Here is a 16,164-nt window from a genome sequence, read left to right as displayed (position 1 = left end):
GTGACGGTGCAGAAGGAAAGGATCTCAAGCTGACGAGCTGAAGACGTTACTGTAGCTTTACCCATTAATAGACACGGTACTTCCTTGAAGTCAAGTCAAGTCAAGTCAAGTTTATTTATATAGCGCTTTTCACAACATAGGTTGTATCAAAGCAGCTTCACAGTAATAAATTAAAACAATACATCAATGTTTACTTTGTTTCTAATGGAACGTCCATGTTTGGTAATGCTGATCAATAGTATCGTTGATTGATTAGTTAAATTAAATATCCAAATATCTGGCGTTATGCTAGAAAATAAATTGAAAATAAATTCTAGCACAGCGCTACAACAACCATAATGACATAACCCTTCACAATAGATAATGCTTTACAATCAACTCTGTTATATCCAGTGAACCCCCACTGACGTGGTTCATGTTCCTGTGCGGAACCTGGCTCTCTGCCAGTTCTCAGCCGGGCAAACTGGAGCCTATCGCGAACTGGCCGCGTGTTTCCACAGACTTGAGGAACGAATGATGACATAACATTGCTACTTTGTTTACCTGACTATATCCAGTCTAAAAACAAACAGTGCGCGTCCTAGTGTTTGTGCAGGTGTAACCGGTCCTACTAGACCCACTCCGAGCGGGATTTGAACCAGGGTCTCTGGAGTGGGAGGCGAGCGTACTAACAAGGGCGCAGCCTCTAGCATCAGTCGCTAGAGCGCCTCTTGAGGCCAGGAGAGTGAGGTTTACACGTACAGCTCTTACTGGCCTACGTCCGTTACACAGGCAGCGCAGCACTTCTGTTTTGTTGTTCACAGTATCGGTGGTGATATAGCATAACGCCAGCTCGCATGAAGTCCTGGTACTCTCATCTCCGTGTTTGTTTTTGTCAGCAGACTCTCCTCTTCTGCGTTTTCCCCGGAGGTTTGAACTTTCTTACTTGTTGTGACAACTAACCTATGCCACTTCCACACCATACACGTGTGAAAGTAAATGGGCAAGTTACGTATTATGCAATTTCCTGCGAAAACCATCCCGACGGGTCTAAAATATATACACTTATAATAAGTTTACCATAGTGAATCAGGGTAAGACAAAGACACGTTTTGGAACAAGCACTGATGATGTATTGACCCGTTTTAAAATTTTGTCAATTTTGAACGAAAAAAGAAAGTTACATAGTGTACCTTCATGTTTCACTCAGAGTTGGGACTTTTATGAGCATGTTCAACACCCATAGTTCTTCTTATCTAACCCTGAATTTACCCTGCTATACAGGCACAGCAAAAAATGCTTTTCTTACTTAGTATTTTTGTCTTATTTTCAGTTCAAATATCTTATAAATCTTAAATCAAGATGCATTTGACAAGTAAAATGATGTGAGATATTAAACAAGATTATTTTTCTTACCCCATTGGCAGTTAATTTAGCTTGTTTTAAGCAAAAACTCACTTAATTTGAATTTTATTCCCTCAGAAAACAAGACATAATATCTGACTTGACTTGTCAACATAATTTGACTTGTCTATTAAATGCATTATAAGACAAATATACTAAATAAGAAAAACAAGGCAAATTTCGAATGTGACAAGCCCATTTTTGCTTTATGAAACATGCAAATTCAAATACAATAGCTCACTTCATAATTCCAGCAACAAATTGACATTATTCCCTGATTGCTAACAGTAGAATTAGTCTCAAGTCAGTCTGATTTATATTATTGTAGGATAAATCCTGCAATAAACTGCGGTTACTCCAACTCTTCCCAGCATCCCTCTGTTTTCTCTAGAGAAATGTATTAGACATAGAAACTTTATCTCTTCTGATACATGCAGTAATTCCACCCACAGGAGAGCTCAGCTTTTAATTACAGAGCTGTGAGCTATTACAATGATGAAAAAGATGAAGAGATGAATCCAATTTTGACTTTATTACTAGAGCGGATTTATTGGTCTCTCGTTTTTTTTTTTAAATATTTCTGCTCACTGTGGAGGACGTGTGTCTGATCTTAAAAAAGAAATATAAGACACGACATTGTAATGCATTCAAAATGTGCCAGCAAGAAAGACTGATGTGTAACTCAGCATGATCTACAGTGACTTATACAGTATACTTATTTTTATTTTGAAGTGGGTGATTCTTCAATAAAAACTTTTTTTTTTGTTTTCACACAAGCTTTAACAACTAAAAAGTGTTTAAATCACAGATTCTACTTTCCATGTTAAAAAAATACTATTATGTTCAGTTTATTAGTTATTTATGTACAATTTATCATTTTATTTCAAGAGTCGATTCGAATATTTAGTCAAAAGTGCAAGATTGAAAAATCTTAACGAACAACAAAGAATGTGCCATTGTCAAATGATTTGTGTACATATTAAATGTGTGTGTTTGTGCAGGTCAGGAGATTTTCAGAAGCGTATTTCTTCACGGAACATCCCAAAGAGTCCTCGCTTACATTTCAGGAGGAGCTGTGAGTCTTTCTAGCTTTCTACCTAGCTATCAAAACGGAGACATAACCTCACTTGTTCTAAATAAAGCTAATTATTACTACTGCACTGATGACTCTTACAAAAAAGTACTGTCGCGATATCACTTTAATACCATGGTGCCATATACATATAGCATAGTTTTGTTTCATTTGTATTTCTGCTATAAATAAGAATAATTAACATAGTACATCAAGCCTGTAATTGTGCTATACATACAGACTGAAACGGCTGTGTATCCCTCATGACAGTATCAACAGACACGCACAGGTGGCCACCGAGATGCGCAACTCTGATTACCTGCTCCGAATGCCTCCACTTCCTGTGGAATGCCTGGACATTGACGGAGACTGGAACAGCCTGCCAATCATCTTCGAGGACAGATACGTGGACACGCCCTGTTTAGGTGACAGCCAACAGAGACCCTGTTTAAAAGAGAACAAATGAATGGATACATGAATTAATGAATGGCCAAACTAAAATGAACAAACAAGCAAACGAATGAATTAAACTAATGAATGAATACGTTAACTAATTATTGAATTAATGAACACAAGATTAAATGAACAAACAGAATAATTGTGTGATAATGAAAGAACATAATAATGAGCTTTTGAGCAGACAAACTTGAATGGACGAATGAACTAACAAATAAATAAATGAATGAATTAACATACAAATGATTGAATGACCAAACAATAATGAATAGAAAAAAATTAAGGAAAGAATGACAATATGAACAAACACATTAATGAAAGAATTAACTTACAAATAAATGAGTGACCTAATGACAGAAGAATAAATGAATGAACGAATGAATTAACATGATGAACTAACAAATGAACTAAATAATGCAAGAAATGAATGATTAAATGAAGAAATAAATGAACAGAAGAATGAATGAGCGAATTAACACCCAAATGAAGCAACAAACGGATGAATGAACAGATGAACAAGATGATAAACAAAAGAATGTAGGTCAACAAAACATGGGGTTGACCCAAGCTACACATCTTTTTTTAAATAACAAAACAAACACAGCTGAACACTTTTCTGTTTCTCTGTTCTAGACTACAACCTCCATGAGCAAAATCAGACTGTCTTGAACTCTCAGCCATCTCCTGAGCCAACCAGAACTATCAGTCCAGTTGAAGGAACACAGGACACCAACTCACCAGCATCAGCCCCTGAGAAACCTCCCTGTGAAGACCGCATGGATTTGCCCACGGACATGACGCTGACTGGCCAGCAGGAGGATCGCATCACTGATTATAAAGAGACCGGACCACTGATTGGCCGTGTGTGTGAGACAGATATTGATAGAAGTGAATGCATCGTGACAAGCAGAGATTCAAGAATTGAGTCTGTTGATGAAGCCACATGCCGATATGAAACTGAGGAAGGATTCGATGTCGACTGTAGGTCTGTAGACAGCGATGACGCAATGGACTCAGATAACCTGGAGAAAACTAGTTGCCAAAAAGAAACAGTTAACTTTGATGAATCTGAACATGCAGGTCTAAAACAAACTGATATCACACAAAGTACTGATTTGAGTAGCAGACAGACATTGCTGCTTGTTGACACTGCAGAACTTCCCGACCACACCAGTCTTGACAGCTTTGAGTTCTTGCCCACTCACAACCATGACAACCATCTTCAAACACCAGGCGATACTGGGAGTCTTGGCAACGAGGAGCCACAGTCGGATGACAGATACATCGAAGCGCCTGCAATGGATTATGGGAGCAAGGATACATCACCAGCTAATCTACTGAACACCAAGTCTCCTTCTCGTAACGTTCTACAACAGAACCGTCGCTTGTCCGAGAACCCACCCAGGGGAGTGTTCTTGGGCGGGGCTAAGCTAATAAACCGCTCCTCCTCCGTGATCTCAGACTCCGGTATTGAGAGCGAGCCGAGCTCTGTGGCCTGGACCCTGGAGGGTCGGGGAGTTGTCACAGGGAGTCGTGACGTCTTGCAGACCTTGGCGCGGTGTCGGGCGGCGCATCAGAGCTCTCTCGAGGGCCTACAGACGGAGAGTCACGGAAGTCTTCCCAGTGCCACACAGGCCTCTTTGACCTCCATTAGCTCGCTACCGTACGAGGAGGAGGAGGAGAGGCAGCTCAACACTTTGACCAAATCCGCCTCGGCGCCGCAGATCAGCAGCCCTGACGACACCGAGGAGGATCGTGAAACACCCAATCAGGTGGACTGTGTTGCCAATCAGCTGAGGCTGAGTGAGGAAGCGGCCAGTGAGGTGAAGCCGAATCTTCAAGGCGTTATTAGAGAGGACAAAGAAGAAACAACCAATCAAGAGAAGATGAATGTTTGTATGGCCAATCAGCTGAGGCCGAGTGAGGAAGCAGCCAGTGAGGTGAAGCCGAATCTTCAAGGCGTTACTAGGGAGGACAGAGAGGAATCAATCAATCAGGAGAAGAGGAATATTTGTGGGGCCAATCAACTAAGGCAGAGGACTGAAGCAGCCAATGAGGTGAAGCAGAATCTTCAAGGTGTTACTATGGAGGACGGAAACGAAACAACCAATCAGGAGACTGACACCGATGAGTCGTCCAATCAGGAAAAGACAGATCTTGCTTTTGTAAATACAGAAATGTTACTATACCAGCAATTTTTGATGGATAATGGTGTTGAAAATGCCACACTGACTGAAAACTCTGAGGAATGTCAAGGAAACGTATTGCTTAAAGAGTATTCTGGTGTAATGGATGACAAGACAGAGATTTGTTGTGAAAATGAATACTGCAAACACAAAGGGGTGCTAGAGTCAAACGCATATCAAAAGGACCATGATGACATCAGTGTCTGTAACATTCATTTGAATGAACTTGAGGAATTAAGTATGGAGAACCTCCCAGATTTACCAACCAATGACAAGAGCGGTCACGGAATTATGGCCAATGAGAAAGAAAGGTTCGCAGATCTCATCAAGCTTCCGGCCAATGAGAGAGAGCAGCAGGCACTAGAGGGGCAGAGCAGAGCCAATAAAGTGCAAAGTACAGGTCTGGCATTCGTGAATAAAAAGGTGGTGGAGGTTGTGAACCTGTCGGTGTCGTGCGCTCCCACATGTCTGCCCTTCTCATCCGTACTTCGTGATTCGCCGTCGGTCAGTGGAATCTCAACACGCCAAGCCACCTCCCCAATTACCCATCAACCCCTGGGCTCCTTCGGAATCATCTCCTCCAACACCTTCTTCGGGGCTGACCAGGAAATCAACGAGAGAATGATCAAGTAACGTTTTCTTTGATTTTAAGTCAGCAACAGCATTTTTTTGTTAAGTGTGTTTACTATTATTAAATTAGTCACTACTGTGTGTCTATATACTATATAGTGTGTCACTTTTACTATTGCTCATGCTTAATGATTTGAACAAATTGCTGCACCTAGGTAGTAAATTACACTATTTGTGATAGTGTAGGAATTTTAAAAAATGTCACTTTCCCAATCAAACAATAAAACTGCAAAGGAATGCACTGTCCAATCAAAAAACCTTAGCAACTACATAGCAAAAACACCCTGTCCCTGTCACTACTACTTTAGTGCATTGTTCTCTGTAGTATTAAAGTTCTTCATTGCTGGCTTATAGCTTCTATAAGGCAAAGGAAGCTCTGCTGAGTGAGCTGGTGTTCAGAGGCACTCTCTACAGTGATCTCCCTCACCTCGCCTCCGATCATCCGTACTTCCCCCCTGAGGAAGACGACACAGAGTTTGAGGATGGGATACACCTTGTGGTGTGTGTCCATGGACTTGATGGTAAACGTTCCAACCTTAAAGACATACATTTAGATTTATAGAGGTTTACAAAATATTTAAGATGAAAAATAATAGCTGTATCTGTTGTACATTTTTTGTGATTCTTGTTTACCAGGTAACAGCGCTGATCTGCGGTTGGTCAAGACATTTATAGAGCTCGGGCTGCCAGGATCTAGACTGGACTTCCTCATGTCAGAACGCAACCAGGTAGAACATCCATCCAATCAGCACACTTGTTGAACTCCATTCAGCCAATCAGAGCACTCAGGATGTTAGATCAGAATCCATCTGCAGTTTAAAAAAAGATCACGACAAAAATCTTTTCAGCAATATTTAACTATATGAGAGAAAAACCTGGAGAATATGAGCCAGGAAGGCAATATAAACCTTTTTTTTATTTTATTAATTTTAATATTACAAATAGATCATTATTATAGGTAACAATGAAATTAAAACTATTTGGTGAGCTCTAATAGCAATACTCATGTAATTTTTAAAAGTTAAAAAATAATAAAAATGAATGACTAAATGAATGGATAAATACAAACAAAAAAAAAAACACAAAAAAGCATGAACCAGGGTTCATATCCTCAGGGAAATATGAGGGCATTTAAAAAGTATGTATTTTCTACATTTTTTTTTTCTCCTCAGATATATAATATGTCATTATTTTATAAACTAATTTGATCATGTCAACACAAAAAAACAAGCAATTATCACTCTGTGACCAGTTAACACCATAGCTGCGCACAGAAACCAATCAGAAAGCTCCAATCCCCCTCAACAACCAATCACAACTTCATTTGGTCCCTAGTATAAGTTTGATCAGCTTTCTGTTGACATTCTCTCATTTTCTGTCTCTAGGTGGACACATTTGCAGATTTTGACACCATGACTGATAGACTTATGGACGAGATAATTCAACACATCCAGCTGTACAACCTCACCATCAACCGAATCAGGTTTATAAACATTATTACCTAAATCAACAGCAGAAACCTCACCATCATATTGATATTATATCAGTGCAATCAAACCATAGCCAATTTCAACAGCACAGCATCAGAGCTCAAACACTGGGTATGAACTGTTTGTATTTAAGACATTCAATTTCATGCTTTTTGCATCCAGATAGTCACAACATCTAATAGCAAGGCCTAACTAGGCCATACTTACCAGTCAAACATTGACACTATATGACTTTTTAAAAGCATGTAGCCTACAATGTAAACAAAAACACAAATTACAGACTAGTGCGCCCTCTTGTGGTTGGACATTTAGATGCATCTGCCACAACCACTTTACAGTAGTTAATCATGTTTTAAGCCTCATTATTTTTGTATTTGCATCTGGATATTCATGAACAATCTGACATGCATGTATAAAGTGTGATCTTTAGTGATTGCTTGCTATCAAATAGTATGTTGTAGACAAAATGCTTGATCCAGATGAAGTGTAGCATGAAGTGCTTCACTTTAAGGAAATGCTTTTAGAGTCAACAATACAAATATTGTATACAGAAGTTAAAGAGTGATATTGGCTCATGGATGGCAATAGACCACTGATCCCACTAGAACTGCATATGCTATACTTATAATTGCCACTAGATGGCAGTAGAGTAAAAGAAAGGTAGTGTTTGGAATTCAGAAGCAATTAAATCTAAACATATTCACACAATGCACTGGAAAATGGAACAAACATTTCTCCTAGTTCAGTTTTATTCTTAATTTCACACTCATTTCACTGTCTTTTAATATAATTCCCATTCTCTGCTCTCTCTGTCTTTGTTCCTACTATAAAGTCTCTAATGTCTTTTCAAAATCAAATGTTAAAGTTTAATGATGATTGTGTGAGACTTAATTAAAGCTGTAGCTCTTAAGTAAAATGTAGAAATAATTTGCATGAAAATAGACAAATAAACCCGTCAAAACTGAATCCTCATTTTATTTTTGGAAAGTTTGATGCCTGACTTTTTTTGTTTCCTTTCTGCAGTTTTATCGGGCACTCTTTGGGGAACGTCATCATTCGCTCTGTTCTGACCCGACCCAGATTTCGCTGTTACCTCTGTAAACTCCACACATTCCTGTCCCTGTCTGGACCCCACCTGGGAACGCTGTATAACAACAGCACGCTGGTCAGCACAGGTACACACAGAAATACATCACACACATTCAAACCCTTCAAAAGTTTTAGGTCAGTTTTTTTTTTTTATGAACATTTTCATTCTATTCAGCAAGGATGCACTAAATTGATCAAAAGTGACAATAAAAACATTTATAATATGTCACAAAAGATTTATATTTTTCATATAAATGCTGCTCTTTTGAACTTTCTGTTCATCAAAGAATCCTGGAATAAATGTATCATGGTTTCCACATAATTCTGAACGCTTATGACTTCTTTAGGTCTATGGCTAATGCAGAAACTGAAGAAGTCTGGATCTTTACTCCAGCTTACGTTCAGGGACCACACTGACCCACGACAGACCTTCCTCTACAGACTCAGCAAGAAACCAGGTACAGACACATGGGCAAATAAGCAAGGATGAACACCAACACATATACATAAATACCTAAGTTTTCTTACTTTCTTTGTCCAGGTCTCCAGTTCTTCAAGAACGTGGTGTTGGTTGCCTCCCCACAGGACCGCTACGTGCCCTTCCACTCGGCCCGCATTGAGATGTGTCGGACAGCCCTTAAAGACAGAACCACAGGTCTGTTAGTTCGAAAACTCCCTGTTCCAACCCAGAACTTCCTAGAAAGGACATAGCAACCCCCATAGCAACCAACAGGAAAACCCCATAGATATATAGGCTGCTATATGCAAGCCTTCTGCCATTTTGGAACGGTCAAATCCAGTCTGTGACACTCAAGAGCAAATTGACTGTACATCTGCAACCTAGTTATTCACATGAATTCAAATATCTATATCTAACATTAGCAGATGATTTTTACAGCATTTACCTTTACATTAACTGCATATGGATATTGGATATTCAGTTATACATCAAAACACAAACTAGTGTAATGGAGGCCAGTTAGTAAAGAGCTGTGCAGGTAAACCTCACTCCTCAAGAGGCACACTCGGAGTGGTGCGAGTAGAACCAGAGGGATTACATTGGCGCCGCGACCCAGATTGGAGTGAGTGTAACGGAGGCTAGCTAGTAAAGAGCTGTGCAGGTAAACCTCACTCCCCTGGCCTCAAGAGGCCCGATCGGAGCAATGTGAGTAGAACCAGAGGGATTACATTGGTGCCGTGACCCGGATTGGAGTGAGTGTAACGGAGGCTAACTAGTAAAGAGCTGTGCAGGTAAACCTCACTCCCCTGGCCTCAAGAGGCCCGATCGGAGCGATGTGAGTAGAACCAGAGGGATTACATTGGTGCCGTGACCCGGATTGGAGTGAGTGTAACGGAGGCTAACTAGTAAAGAGCTGTGCAGGTAAACTTCCTTCCTCTGGCTTCAAGAGGCCAGCTCAGAGTGGTGTGAGTAGAACCAGAGGGATTACATTGGTGCCGTGACCCGGATTGGAGTGAGTGTAACGGAGGCTAACTAGTAAAGAGCTGTGCAGGTAAACCTCACTCCCCTGGCCTCAAGAGGCCCGATCGGAGCGATGTGAGTAGAACCAGAGGGATTACATTGGTGCCGTGACCCGGATTGGAGTGAGTGTAACGGAGGCTAACTAGTAAAGAGCTGTGCAGGTAAACTTCCTTCCTCTGGCTTCAAGAGGCCAGCTCAGAGTGGTGTGAGTAGAACCAGAGGGATTACATTGGTGCTATGACCCAGATGGGAGTGAGTGTAATGGAGGCCAGCTGGGAAAGAGCTGTGCAGGTAAACCTCACTGCCCTGGCCTCAAGAGGCACATTACTGACTGATTATAGAGGCTGCGGTTTTTAACGTCCTTGTTATCATGCCCACCTCCCATGCCGGAAACACCGGTTCGAATCCTGTTTGGAGTGGTGCAAGTAGAACCGGTGGGGTTATGTTGGTGCCGTGACCGGGATGGGAGTGAGTGTAATGGAGGCTAGCTTGTCAAGAGGCACACTAGTGACTGACGCTAGAGGCTGCAGTCTTTATCGTCCTTGTTGGCGCGCCTACTTTCCATACCGGTTCGGATCCCGATCTGAGCGGTGCTTATAGAACCTTTCATTCTTACTTCTAAAAGGTTATCCCATTACATCTGGAATTTATAGCTCGGTAGTTTATACAACAATAGACTGCACAATGCTTTGACATTTTCAATGAAAGTTCATTGATTGGTTAGTGTGAGTGATGAACAGTGTCATGTTAACTGTTCCAAGATGGCAGACAAGTTGACGTGTCTGGAGCGGTTGAACCCCATCTATGTAAACACACCTATGAAACACCCTGGCATAATGCTGAAAACTCCAGAAACCACATCCCAACATTCTAAAACACTCGAAACAACCTAGCAACCGCATAGTAATGCCCTAGCGACTTCCAGGATAATCTAGCAAGTACATAGTAACAGCCTAGGAACTGGTTGGAATGCCCAGAGATCAATCAATTCAACAATTCTTTACATTTTTACATATAAAATTCAAATAAAGCTGAGATGGTCCTGCACGCATATCCCATTGGCAGCAAATCGCTCTGCCATTAGTGTGAATGAAATTGAATGAAAAGTAAGCTGCGATAGGAAGTTAAAGAGAGAGCGGGAGGAAGGAGAGCGTTCTTCATTTTATGAGACTGTCACCACTGAGAGTGCCGTGCGGCTCTTTGACAGGTATTTTTCTCTCAGTTTGAGAGACAGATTAGAGAATTTAGCCTCTCTGTGAGTGTCAGTGTGACAGACAGAGCTAAGGATACACACTCTGAACTGTCACACACACACACACACAAAGACTATGATCACATAGAACAATGGAGGATGCCTAGAAATAGAGACTTTGTTTGGATATGAATGTGCACACTATGTCAATGCATAGCTAGTTGCAGAGAGTAAAAAAATGGTAAGAGCTTTCGCAATATGACGAGTTCCAATCAGATTGGTAGGCCTAGGCTTTTCAATAGTCTGTTCGCACAGGTTTTTATCAATCCACTGGGAGACAAAGTCATGTTTACGAATTCTTAGGCCCTTCTGGGAAATAATTACTCACTAGATTTGCAGGGTTTGCAAGGTTTATGCAAGACTGTTGCATGCTGTTGATTTGCAAAAAATAAATATTTTGACTCAGCCCAGATATATTTTTTACAAAAAAAGCTAAAATGGAAGTCAGTGAGGCAAGGCATTACACCAGAATAAATGTTACTTTTATTTATGTAGGATACAACAGGGCTAAAGGCACACCTTAAGAAAAATGTGCTTTTCACTATTCCCATAGTGTATAATTTCAGAAAAAAAAGATATACTGTTTGTATTGAACATTGATGGATCAACAGATTGTGTGTGAAAATAAATCATGAAAGTGGTTTATTACCCACACATGGGGTAAAAGGCTCACCAGCATGGGGCAAAAGGCACACAAAAAATGGATACAAATACTTCAGATAAAATAATATGCTTTTAATAACGTCTATGTTAAAGGGCACCTATTATGCCCCTTTTCACAAGATATAAAATAAGTCTCTGATGTCCTCAGAGTGCGTATGTGAAGTTTTAGCTCAAAATACCCAACAGATCTTTTTTTACAGCATGTTTAAATTGGCACTTTTTGAGGCTCAGAAAAACGCACCGTTTTAGTGCGTATACCTTTAAATGCAAATGAGCTGCTGCTGCCGGAACAGGGGGCGGAGCCTCCTTCGCTCCCTTGCGCTCAGTGTCAGGACAATCTCATCTCACGGAATGAAAATTTTAAAACAGAAGCTCTCAGTCTCAGTAGCGTGTTCATTTCGACCCGGAGTCGGACAATAATGCCTACAGAGTCAGAGAATATATGCTGGAGATAGTTTAATTACGGTTATAACGTATTTGTCATCTGCTTTTATCCACTATTAATACAAGCCTGTTGTAGCTGACCCCGTCCGAATGATGGCAAAAAATATACTGAAGATTTCAATGAAGTTTATTGTACATCACACAAAAGACAAAGCGTTAGTTTTACTCCTGGAAATCCCTGCAAGAGCTGAATAAACACAGTATAATAAGTACGCATTAAAGTCTTATCCATAAACTCTCTCTCTCTCCCTTTCATTATCATCAACATACACAGCGAATTACACCAAACACTCGTTACAACTAACAGTAAATAAATATATACACAATTTTTATTTTTTTTTTGCGGCAAACGCGTCGCCCAATTCGCATCATTCGCACCATCCGGATGTTTATCATTATATACAGTGGTTGTTTACACACACTGCCAACACACATTTATATTCAAACGCCATGTAAAAGTGAATTTTGCATAATAGGTGCTCTTTAATACTTGTTCAAAACAGTTACTTCAGCAAAGTTTGTACTATTTTCTGTTTATTTTGATAAATAAAATAATTAATTGTTGTTCAATAAATATGTCATTAAAATATGGTTAATATAAAAATATATTTTAAAAATACAAAATTAAAAAATAAAATTATTTTCAAAAGTAAAGATTCTGAAAGCATTGAAAGAGATCCCATAATAATTTAATATACTGTAGATTTACAGTAGTAACTATAAATTATATTTCATTATATGATAAGTACATTTTTAAATATGGTGGTTTCATTATAAATATGGCGATCATCTAAATAAGGTGGGCACCCAACTTTATATATGATATTTTCCATCTGAATCTAACCATGTCATTTCAGCAAATGGAAAATTCAGCAAACTGTTTATTATCATGTTAATTTTTGTGCCTTTGGCCCCAACAGCATGGATGCCTTTTACCCCAAATACCATACTTTTACATATTTTTCTGTTATTGAAAACTGCTACTTTAACAACAATCATTAAGAAGACATTATCCTCACCAAGCTGCATTAATTTGATCAAAAAATACAATTGTGAAATATTATTACAGCTTAAAATAACTTTTCTATTTGAATATATTTTAAAATGTAATTTATCCCTGCTATGCAAAACTGAATTTTCAGACAACATTACTCGTCTTCAGTGTCACGTGATCCTTCAAAAGTCATTCTAATATGCTGATTTGCTGCTTAAGAAACATTTTGTATTATTATCATTTTGGAAACATTTTTTTCAGGATACTTTGATGAATAAAAAGTTCAAAAGAGCAGCATTTGAAATGGCAATCTTTTGTAACAATGTAAAAGTCTTTACTGTCACTTTTCATCAATTGAATGCATCCTAGCTAAATAAAAATTTCATTCATATTCCACGAAAAAAAAAACTAACTCCAAACTTTTGAACACTATATGTGACCCTGGATCACAAAACCAGTCACAAGTCGCAATAGCCAAAAATACATTGTATGGGTCAAAATTATTGATTTTTCTTTTATGCCAAAAATCATTAGGATATTAAGTAAAGATCATGTTCCATGAAGATATTTTGATTTTGAAGATATTTTATTTTTGTGAGTGAATGCAGCACAATCGCGAACATCGAACAATCGTGTTTTTCTCAATGTTTAAATTTTTTTGCACCCTCAGATTCCAGATTTTCAAATAGTTCTCGGCCAAATATATCCTAACAAACCATACATAAATGGAAAGCTTATTTATTCAGCTTTCAGATGATATATAAATCTCAATTAAATATGTTATTAATGTGACTGGTTGTGTGGTCCAGGGTCACATATGTCTATTAAATGGTGTATGTAATGTGTGTGTCGCCCCCTAACAGGTCCAGTATATACAGAGATGATCAATAACTTACTCCAGCCATTGCTGAGCGCTCCAAACTGTCGTTTGATCCGACAGAACGTGTTCCACGCGTTACCGAACACCGCCAACACGCTGATCGGACGCGCGGCTCACATCGCGGTGCTTGACTCTGAACTCTTCCTTGAGAAGTTTCTTCTGGTGGCCGGGCTCAACTACTTCAAATAGCCAAGCTTCAGAGATGACATCATCTCAGTTCTGTGGGAGAGCCAATCAGACTACATCCTCACATCAGCCAATCACATTTCATTTCAGAGTCACAATGAGCTCTGGAATTTTTTCAATAAGTTCAGTCTATGGATGCAGAGAGAACAGAAATTGAAGATTCAGAACATGAATCTGAATATATGTATGTAAAATTTGTACAGAAAGAACACTGTATACTAAGCAAATAGCGGAAGGCCTACACACGCCTTAATGAAGCTTTGACGTAGTAACTTAACATTGAATAATCATAACTGGAGTTAATCATTTGAATGTAAATTCAGTGTGTAGCTGGTTTTGTAACAACAGCATTGGCTCTTCTTCAAGAGTCAATTCAGTCATTCACTTGGCGTTTAAGTATCGCGTTATGAGAACGCTTCAGTGTTTTCATGTTCTCATTCTTTTATAGTTTGTGTTTCGACTGTCATGTTGTGAAGTGAGAATCTCACTGTGAAATAAGCCAAATCCATTCTTTTATGTATCGTAATGGAATACATTTCCCTGTAACAGTATTCACTCGGTGAAAAGAGCTCATGATCTGAATGCGTTTACCATTCCAGCCTTAACTATCACAAAGTGAGCATTTCTCAACATTTTCTGTCATTTCAGTGTTTTGTTGATTCATTTTAAATGGTTAGTTCACTAGAATGAACATTCTGTCATCATTTACACACCCTTCATGTCATTCCGAACCAGAATTCTTCATTATTCCATGGAACAACAAAGGAGTGTTGGGGTGTCAAACTCCAAATATGACAACATAGCCCTATAAAAACATAAAAGTCATTATAAAGCTGATTGTACAATGATACATTCTTGTAAGACATTTTCAAATAAGTTTGTTGCAGTTTAACTGTTCGAGCGAGCATTCATAACTATTTTCTTTATAAATACTTAATGGATGACTACATATTCAGGATGGGATGGGCTAAAATGTATGAGAGAGGTTTTGCCATCGCACTCAACAGAAAATGTATTTCCTTGTGTCATGCTTTTGTGACATACTCTTCCGAACATTAACGGAATACTTTCATGCTTTACTTATAGCGTTTGCAAGGCAGGACAGCGCGATACTTGCATACTTGAATTGTAATTGGTGTTCTTTCTTGCATACTAAAATGTGTGCTAGTTTCTTTTCCTTTTTTTTTTTTTACATCCTTTAGCCTCCTTTACACTACACTTAAATGACGTCTCTAGAAGTTTAGGGTTGGTAAGAAGTTTGTAATTTATTCCTGTGATCAAAGCTGAATTTTTAGCATCATGACTCCGGTCTTCAGTCACATGATCCTTCAGAAATCATTCTAATATGATGATTTGCTGCTCAAGAAACATTTCAGAAACCATTCATGAATATAAAGTTCAAAAGAACAGCATATATTCATAATAGAAATCTTTAGTAACATCATAAATGTCTTTACACTTTTCATCAATTCAATGCATCTATGCTGAATAAAAGTATTTATTTCTTTAAAAAAACAACAACCCTATTCTTTTGAACGGTGGTGTACCTAAAACTTCCACACCTTTCTTTTCAGCATTGATATTCCCTTATTTTGGAATTTTTTTTACATTAACCATTATAGTTTCCCTTAAGAATTGTTGATTGAAAACTCCATTAAAATCAAGAGAAAGTGTCTTAGTGTTTATGGTAGTTGGGGCCCTGTTGTGTTTGTTTTATGCATTTTATAGTGTGTGAAAACATGTTCTGTTAGCAGTTTTGTGTGCATTGTCTGGTTGTCGTGAGATGGGTGAAACGGTTTCAATTGCCATGTCATGTTGTGTTACATTCACAGTGTGTTGGGTTCTTGGTCTGTTTCACCACTGTACTCCCCCAGAGCAGCGTATATCTTATTTATTGCATTGCATCAGACTGGAATGACCTCGGTTTGATCTCTTGGAGGGATCATAACGATGCACGTT

The 16,164-nt window shown here is 38.9% G+C and overlaps 1 protein-coding gene across 1 annotated transcript in view; it reads left to right on the top strand.

The window, feature by feature from the left end:
* Positions 1 to 14,995, top strand: part of fam135b (family with sequence similarity 135 member B) — a gene marked incomplete at its 5' end in the record, with an annotated part of 23,418 nt that extends 8,423 nt beyond the window's left edge. The window contains 11 exons of the mRNA XM_079879366.1: positions 615 to 724; positions 2,385 to 2,458; positions 2,726 to 2,880; positions 3,545 to 5,726; positions 6,082 to 6,248; positions 6,364 to 6,455; positions 7,113 to 7,210; positions 8,241 to 8,392; positions 8,654 to 8,764; positions 8,848 to 8,961; positions 14,003 to 14,995. Coding sequence (XP_079735492.1) covers positions 615 to 724; positions 2,385 to 2,458; positions 2,726 to 2,880; positions 3,545 to 5,726; positions 6,082 to 6,248; positions 6,364 to 6,455; positions 7,113 to 7,210; positions 8,241 to 8,392; positions 8,654 to 8,764; positions 8,848 to 8,961; positions 14,003 to 14,208 — 3,461 coding nt within the window. The 3' untranslated portion in view covers positions 14,209 to 14,995. The remainder of the gene's footprint in view (positions 1 to 614; positions 725 to 2,384; positions 2,459 to 2,725; positions 2,881 to 3,544; positions 5,727 to 6,081; positions 6,249 to 6,363; positions 6,456 to 7,112; positions 7,211 to 8,240; positions 8,393 to 8,653; positions 8,765 to 8,847; positions 8,962 to 14,002) is intronic.
* Between the last annotated feature and the right edge of the window lie 1,169 nt (positions 14,996 to 16,164).

The sequence above is a fragment of the Squalius cephalus genome (assembly GCF_949319135.1).
Source record: "Squalius cephalus genome assembly, chromosome: 8".
NCBI lineage: Eukaryota > Metazoa > Chordata > Actinopteri > Cypriniformes > Leuciscidae > Squalius > Squalius cephalus.
Note: the sequence above shows the minus strand (reverse complement) of the source record. Positions and strands in the feature narration are given on the sequence as shown.